This window comes from Microplitis demolitor, chromosome 3 (assembly GCF_026212275.2).
Source record: "Microplitis demolitor isolate Queensland-Clemson2020A chromosome 3, iyMicDemo2.1a, whole genome shotgun sequence".
In the NCBI taxonomy this organism is placed as follows: domain Eukaryota; kingdom Metazoa; phylum Arthropoda; class Insecta; order Hymenoptera; family Braconidae; genus Microplitis; species Microplitis demolitor.
This window is the reverse complement of record NC_068547.1, coordinates 15,220,025-15,227,699: the sequence shown is the minus strand read 5'-3', so window position 1 is coordinate 15,227,699 and position 7,675 is coordinate 15,220,025. Positions and strand designations below refer to the sequence as shown.

Sequence of the window (7,675 nt, the reverse complement as noted above, 5' to 3'; positions counted from 1 at the left end):
AATTTGTTTACATCAATATTTTGAGATGCCAGTAAATCAATTATTTTGGTTTCAAACTGAGGATCAATACATTCACCAAGTAATTGATTTTTACTTTTATTGGTTTGAGATTTTTTATCATCACAGATTGAACTTTTCAATAATTGTAGTCCTTGGGCAACTTTCAAATTATTTATAATTTCTTGACTTAAATGCTTGGAGCCATGAACACCATAAGCTAAGTGACCATTGAAATTTTTATTGTTTATTATTGTATAGGAGCGATTAAATGCTTCAAGAATACTACTTCAAAAGCAATTGGAACACTCTGATCGGAGCCCCTCATTTGATGAAGGTGAAGCAACGAAAAAATCACCTAAGGTCAGTATAATTCATCAATGACATAGTATTTAATTATAAAAATACGAAAAATTATTATATTATATATCATTTTTAAATCTCAATAAGTGTGTTAAAAATTGTGTTGCTATCTCATTTGCAGAGAGTTATATTAATTAGTCCTGAGGATAAAGTAGATGACTCAAAAAGAAAAAAAAAACTGAAATCACTTTACAACGATCTCCTGAAAAATCTCCTATTCCTTCAAAGACTTCATCAGCTGTAAAACAATTATGTTTTTCACCTGTTGATGATGATTTCCAGTTGTACGGTCTAAGCTTACATAATGGAAATGTATGTAAAAAACATTGCAATCTCCGATATCTTTCTTGTATTCAAGCGCCACGATCACAAGGCCGAAAAAGACAAAAAGAGGACGTCATTTGCTTGCATCCGAAAGCACGACAAGCAATTACGAAATATGCTCAAGCTTACGCCCGTAATCAAGAGAATTGGAGTTCTGCTACTCCAGCACAAATAACAAGTTCACTGCGACAGAAGTTAATCGAGCTCAGGATAGCACACAGAAAAAACTCTGAAAACAACACGTCCGGGAATAATAACTAACCTCACGTAATAAAGAAGAGGCTTGTGCATTTCATTACTCTAAGAAAATAATTTTATGTTAAGTTATTTTGATAAACAATTTTTTTTTATTTATATTAAGAGTGATGCAATTCATTAAGTATACACACACACATATTAAATAATTATTAATTAATAATTATTAATTAAATAATTTACCAGTGTTAACGCTGGGAGTGTCGAAACACATTGCTTTTACTCTATCAACAATATTCCACTCGTTCAACACCTCAAAAATAACTTCGGATTGATTAAATCCTGTTGCATTGTCAAGTTTTGGAACGCCAAGTAGTTGTTCAGTACCAACTCTGGAGACTACAATCGGAAGTCGTTCCACTTTTTTTTTGCTTAAAACAGTGGGAAGTGATTTTCCATCCTAATGGACGACAAGACACTTAGCGATATTATGATCATTTTTTAATGCCTCCACAATATCTATTCTGAATTTATTACGAGCATTAAAATGGTTGAATAAGCCTATTTGACGAACTAATTAGTGAATTGTATGAAGAATTAAAACAAGAAAGTATATTTTAAATATCAATGTCTTTTGTTGTTATTGTAATACAAGAAATAAATAATGAAATGTTTCTTTTTTGTTTGTTTTTTTTTTTTTTTTTTTTCAATAGAAAATTTTGTGTTTGATATTGCAGAACGCTTTACTAAATTGAGTATTACAAGCTCAGATCTTTAGCTAATTAATAATTGCTGCACAAAAAAGTTTCTTTCAATACTTTTATTTTATAAACTTTATATTTTATAAGTGTGAATGTAACTGACAAATAAGAATTTATTAATGATCCTGAAGTTCGCTGACATTGAACAATTTTCGATTTTTTTTTCACAATTTAATTAGAAAAAACAAAATATGCACATGTAAAAAATTTAAAAAACTATAGATGCAATTTCTTGAAATGTTTTTTTTTTTAATTTATCATTTTTTTAAAAATGCAAAAATTATTAGACGTCAACTAGTTTCAGTATCATTTTTAAAATTTATTTAAAATTTAATAAAAAAAATTCTTAAATGTTTTATATCTTTTAACCTATGGATTTTATGGATTTCATGAATGGGACCTTTTTTGTAGAGAATTTAATTTCCTACAAAATTTTCATTTACTTTTTTTCGTAACTCTAACCGTTTAGCCTTTACGTGCAAAAAATATAGTATTTTTTTAAAAATATGACTTCTATCTCGCATAAAAACTGAAATATACGAGTTATAATAAAATTGTCGTGAGCACATTTAAAATGCAGCTAATTATCTACAAATCACCCCTATGGGCATTACAGTGCCATGAAATGCCGCCAAGTTATAGGGAATTAAAAAAAAAACCTAATATTCCTATGTATTTTAAATGGGAAAACTTCAAAATCAAAATAAAAGTACTTAGACGTAAGATTAAGGGCTGAAACTTTCAGGGAATTTTTTTTTTTATGTGTACAATGATATTTTGCTGTGGGAGCGAAAAAAAAAAATGTTCGTTCAAAACGAATCACCCTAATATATATATATAGGTGAATTTTGTTTTCAAAATTTTTTGTCAAAAATTTAGAATGAAATTCACCGATTTAAATAGTTACTGCTAATTAAATTATTACGTGAGATTATAGAGACATCAATAAAGTAAAGTCGTAAAACAATTAAATTCTGTTGTACATATTAATAATTTTTTATTGTCAAATTTATCAGTATAAAAGAGTTTGAATGAAAAATTATTTATATTATGTAACTAATGAAATAAATATATACACAATTACAATTTACACTAAACAATTATTTGAGTTCCTATGAACATCACAGGAAAATTAATAGATTTTTGTACCTTTTTTTAAGTAAATGGGATTAATTGGATCATATTCGCAAAATCCCAATTCTAGCCATGATAATTTATTACAGTAATGAAAGAAATCACAATCAAACGACGACTTACACTGTCATTATGAAAAAAAGCAAAAAAAAAATTACAATTGTGAATATTTAAACTAATTTTTTTATAAAATAAAGTAAAAAAATGTATACATACAAGTTTAGCATGTCCAGTTTGGATTTCGAATATCACGATTATAGCTAATCCAATTAGAAGAATTGTAGAAATTTTAATCGACATATCTTGATCGATTATTTATAACGAACAAACTGCAATAATTTAACATCATAAAAAATTATTAATCAGAATAAATTGAAGTTATATTGAATTAAAGCGTAAAAAATTTTAATAGTAAAAAAAAAGTAAAATTTAAAGTTAGAATTAACTTTCAAAAATACTATTGATGAACAATGTCTTTACAGTATTATTTTACTGTCTTACTCACTTGTAGGATAATTTTTTTAATTCACATATCGTCTCATTTATCTTTTATATATATATACTTATACATATTTGCTATATTTAGAATCAAATTTACATACACAATTGAAATATGACGCATGTAACACATTATTTAACTTAAAATTTATCTCTGTCCAAATGTGTCATCAAATATTTTCGTTGATAATTAAAACGGAAGATATATTATCAAACGTCATGCTTATTTTAACTGATTATCAGGGTAATCGTTTATATTAATCTTTGAGTTATCATCAGTGCGTATATGAAGACCTCGAAGTTGTCATTTTACAGTTTTTTAATCGTTTATTTCTTTAAGCAGAATTTCAATCAACAACTTGAGAATAATTGACATTAAAAATTTAAAACCTAGAAATAAAAATTTTCTCATTGATTGCTTTGTTCTTTTTTTTAATTCATACTTTCATTTTTCGTTTAATGGTATATCTTTCATCTTTTACTGCTATCAGATACGATTTTATTAACCAACCGTCATTAGGAAATGTTATAAAAAGTATGCACAAAAAAATGACTTCAAGCTCCTCAGATGCATTTATAATAACTTTTTTCTGTCAAATTTTAATTTTTCCATCTAAAAGAAAACAAATTTTTACTGTCCTGCTATTTTCAGCATCATTATTATCATTTTTTTAGAACGATAAACAAAGATACAGAAAATTCATTGTAACATTTAAAGTAGTACAATAATTGTATTTTTATTATAATTTTATTTTGTTTACATTTTTCTTATAAACGTGTTTTTCATATATTGCAATAATATTCAACTGAATATAATATTTAATTAAATTTAATGAATTTTATTGATATCTTATGCATCTACAAGTTCTTCACAAACGTTATAAACAAAACCTACTGTAAAAAATAATTACTTATAATAATGAATAAAAATAATATAATAATTATATTAAATATATAATTAAATTTCTAATATTATATAAATGTTTAAATGAATGTATGAACTGTCGTACTGAATAAATGCATAATACTTATATAGATAAGTAATGATTTGAAACTATTGAAGTAAGGTCTGTAGTACTTATGATTCAAACAAAGTAATAAAGAAAAAAAAACCTAATGAAAAAGAAATAATTGTTATTTAAGTACGTTTATTAAAATCTAGATCAACTTAAACTTTAAGCTCCCATCGTATATTCTGCTTCTTTATAATATTGAACTAGATTTTAAACATTTTGAATCAATCTGAAACAAATAGTAATTTTATAAACTTAAAGTATCAATCATAAAAGAGTAAATAACAAAAAAAAACAAATGTTTTACTTTTGTTCAAGCAGTTAAATGGTCAGATTTGTAGTCATCGCGGTCATTTAACTTCTTAGCAACATCAGCAATCAGTTGCCTGTATTTATGTGAATCAATGTTCTTGCTTAGTTGGTAAAAAATAAACCAATCACCAATTTCAAACTCTCGAGTAATTATGTATACATGATGTGATAATGAAAGACGAGAACAAGCGCTTAAAAGTTTAGCACGAAATTGTCTTGGTCCCATAATAACAGCAATACGATAAATTAAACTTAAGCCACTCAAAATTCCAAGAATTATAAACCAAAACCAGATGAAAATATAAATTTTTTCATTGATAACATTGAGTGGTAATACACATAGTCCGTCAATTTTTTCAATTGTACCAGAACTACCGAACATATGAAAAGAACATTTGGTAATTTTGGGAAATATACGTGACATCGGATCTATTCTATCGTAAGATTCCATTTCAGCGAATTTAATAACGTCCGTACCATAACTTCTAAATTCACCATCAAGAAATAGATCTATTAAATAAATCTGTCCAATGACATTTATAAAATTCATTATTTCACACAGAAAAAAACGATAGGCATAAAAATTTTGTGCTCCAGTATTTTCAGTTAAATAACTAACTAGTGATTGATAATTCTTTTCTGTTTTTTCAGCATCGCTTGTAATAGGACAGTTGAGATCTTGCATCAGCATTTTTATCCTACCACCTTCCCAAATTTTCCATAGGTAACGCGGTATGTAAAATAATATACCTTGAAAGAATAGCATAAAACAAACCCACTGGTAATACTTGTGATACTTAAGGCCTTCGTTGGATCTACCAATTCCAACACCTGGATATACAATACTCTTGCCAATGGTACCAGTCAAATTGGGCATCGTAAAGGTAGAAAGCACCCAACAGTAAGTGTCCATAACGTTTTGTGGTACTTTATCATTACCACTAGTACAATCAATTGGATCTCCAACAAATTGTTTACACGTGATCAGTACGGAAAAAACAACAAGTAAAATCATCGTTGCCTTATAATGTAAACGAAATACATTGTTGTCAATACACACTTGGTCAATTTTTAGCAAACCTTTTATTTTGCTCAGTACTTCGAACATTATCAATTATATTTTTATATTTAAAAAAAAATATGTTCTTTTATTTCTGCCTAAAATAATAAATCATTTTTACGTTAGAAATAATTATTTTTTTGTACATATTGTATTAATTTAATAAAAAATTGATGTGCATTGCTACTTACCACACGTTTTTACGTTTTTTTTTTTATTTCCGTACCTTTTTTTTCCTTCTAACAAACCACGAGCTATTTATCAAGCCGCAAGTATGTACTTCGTAAATGTATTGTGCTTTTAGTTTTTTTATCACGTGGTACGAATTATTGTCAATTAGATCTAAATTACATCAGACAATAAAAATTAACCTTAATAATAAAACATAGTTTTACTTTCTTTTATTTTATTTGTGATATAATTATACAATAAATTATTACTTTTTGTTTTTTTTTTTTTGAAGATCTGTTCTAAGTTTTTTTTGTTCTTTGTCTCTTTGTTGTGTGTTGTGTGTGTGTGGACCGTGTAGTCTATCCTCACTTCTTATTCAGTCATCTTCGAGTCTCATGCCATTATAAATGATACCAACTGTTGCATTTATTGTGTGTCATGTTATGTATATAAATATATTTAATATACATGTATTATTAAGTAAGTAATTTATTTAAAATTTTAATAAGTAATTACATGATAATTTTTATTATAAAAATTATTTTAGATAAATCTATGTATTTATATAGATAAATTTAATTTTTAATGAAATATAAGAGGAAGGAGATAAAGTAAAAAATTATTATTATTTACATCATATATTTAAAGACCAAATTAATTATATAAAATATGAATGATTTAAAAGAAATTAAGAGATATTTAGAAGAAAATGAAGATATAAACCTACTGTGTACTTCTTGTGAGAAGAGTTCAGCAAAAATAATATCAATTTGCGAAGATTGTAAAGAACTGTTATGTTTTAATTGTCATTATGCTCATAAGAGCACACTTAATTTGAAAAATCATGCAATTATATTTTTAAACAACACTACAGTATTTGAATTCGACGATACTGAATATAAAAAAAGATTAAATGAACTGGAGAGTGAGTATGAAAAAGAAAAAATCGAAATTGATGCAATGTATCATAAATCTAAAAATGATTTAAAAGAACGTAGAGACAAACTTTTGAGAGAATGCATCGAATTTTATGAAACACAAAAGGATGAGATGAAAGCCATTTATGAAGAGTATAATAATTTATACTTTATTTATTTATTTTGTTATTATACAACTGAGAAATACGTAATTAATTAATTATATTTTATTTGTTTCAGCGCCAAGATGAATTTAATAAAAAAGATTCGCGAGGTATATAAAGATTTATTAGACTCAGAACATCATGACTTAATATCAAATGTTTCTAATAATGATCAAAAATCATTATCGATACAAGTAATAACTAATCTGAAGAATTCATCAAACGTTAATGTCGAATTGTCTATTACTAATGATAGTAATAATAGAAGCCTATTTGACGAACTAATTAGTGAATTGTATGAAGAATTAAAACAAGAAGGTATAGTTTAAATATCAATGTCTTTTGTTGTTATTGTAATACAAGAAATAAATAATGAAATGTTTTTTTTTTTTTTTTTTTTTTTTTTTTTCAATAGAAAATTTTGTGTTTGATATTGCAGAACGCTTTACTAAATTGAGTATTACAAGCTCAGATCTTTAGCTAATTAATAATTGCTGCACAAAAAAGTTTCTTTCAATACTTTTATTTTATAAACTTTATATTTTATAAGTGTGAATGTAACTGACAAATAAGAATTTATTAATGATCCTGAAGTTCGCTGACATTGAACAATTTTCGATTTTTTTTTCACAATTTAATTAGAAAAAACAAAATATGCACATGTAAAAAATTTAAAAAACTATAGATGCAATTTCTTGAAATGTTTTTTTTTTTATTTATCATTTTTTTAAAAATGCAAAAATTATTAGACGTCAACTAGTTTCAG

The 7,675-nt window shown here is 25.7% G+C and overlaps 2 protein-coding genes and 1 long non-coding RNA gene across 6 annotated transcripts; 1 reads left to right on the top strand and 2 right to left on the bottom strand.

The window, feature by feature from the left end:
- Positions 1 to 2,671: 2,671 nt before the first annotated feature.
- On the bottom strand, positions 2,672 to 3,374 carry LOC128667464 (uncharacterized). Its single transcript, XR_008403416.1, has 3 exons — positions 3,280 to 3,374; positions 2,991 to 3,103; positions 2,672 to 2,898 (listed from the first exon to the last, which is right to left on the bottom strand). It is a non-coding gene; the product is annotated as an uncharacterized LOC128667464 (long non-coding RNA).
- A 688-nt stretch (positions 3,375 to 4,062) lies between these two features.
- On the bottom strand, positions 4,063 to 6,229 carry LOC103573886 (innexin inx2). 3 transcript variants are annotated; one of them, XM_053737794.1, is made up of 4 exons: positions 6,098 to 6,229; positions 5,849 to 6,028; positions 4,593 to 5,755; positions 4,063 to 4,514 (listed from the first exon to the last, which is right to left on the bottom strand). In XM_053737794.1, exon 3 carries the CDS (start codon positions 5,703 to 5,705, stop codon positions 4,599 to 4,601), a length of 1,107 nt encoding a protein of 368 aa, XP_053593769.1. In that variant the 5' UTR covers positions 5,706 to 5,755; positions 5,849 to 6,028; positions 6,098 to 6,229; the 3' UTR covers positions 4,063 to 4,514; positions 4,593 to 4,598. The 3 variants fall into 3 exon arrangements, with proteins under 3 accessions (XP_053593769.1, XP_053593770.1, XP_008551368.1); XM_053737795.1 differs by having other exon boundaries at positions 5,849 to 5,999; XM_008553146.2 differs by having other exon boundaries at positions 5,849 to 6,229.
- Positions 6,219 to 7,650, top strand: LOC103573885 (uncharacterized). Of its 2 annotated transcripts, none has more exons than XM_053737796.1 (4): positions 6,219 to 6,308; positions 6,376 to 6,898; positions 6,986 to 7,227; positions 7,325 to 7,650. In XM_053737796.1, exons 2-4 carry the CDS (start codon positions 6,498 to 6,500, stop codon positions 7,387 to 7,389), a joined length of 708 nt encoding a protein of 235 aa, XP_053593771.1. In that variant the 5' UTR covers positions 6,219 to 6,308; positions 6,376 to 6,497; the 3' UTR covers positions 7,390 to 7,650. The 2 variants fall into 2 exon arrangements, with proteins under 2 accessions (XP_053593771.1, XP_008551367.1); XM_008553145.3 differs by having other exon boundaries at positions 6,241 to 6,308; positions 6,398 to 6,898.
- The last annotated feature ends 25 nt before the right edge of the window (positions 7,651 to 7,675 follow it).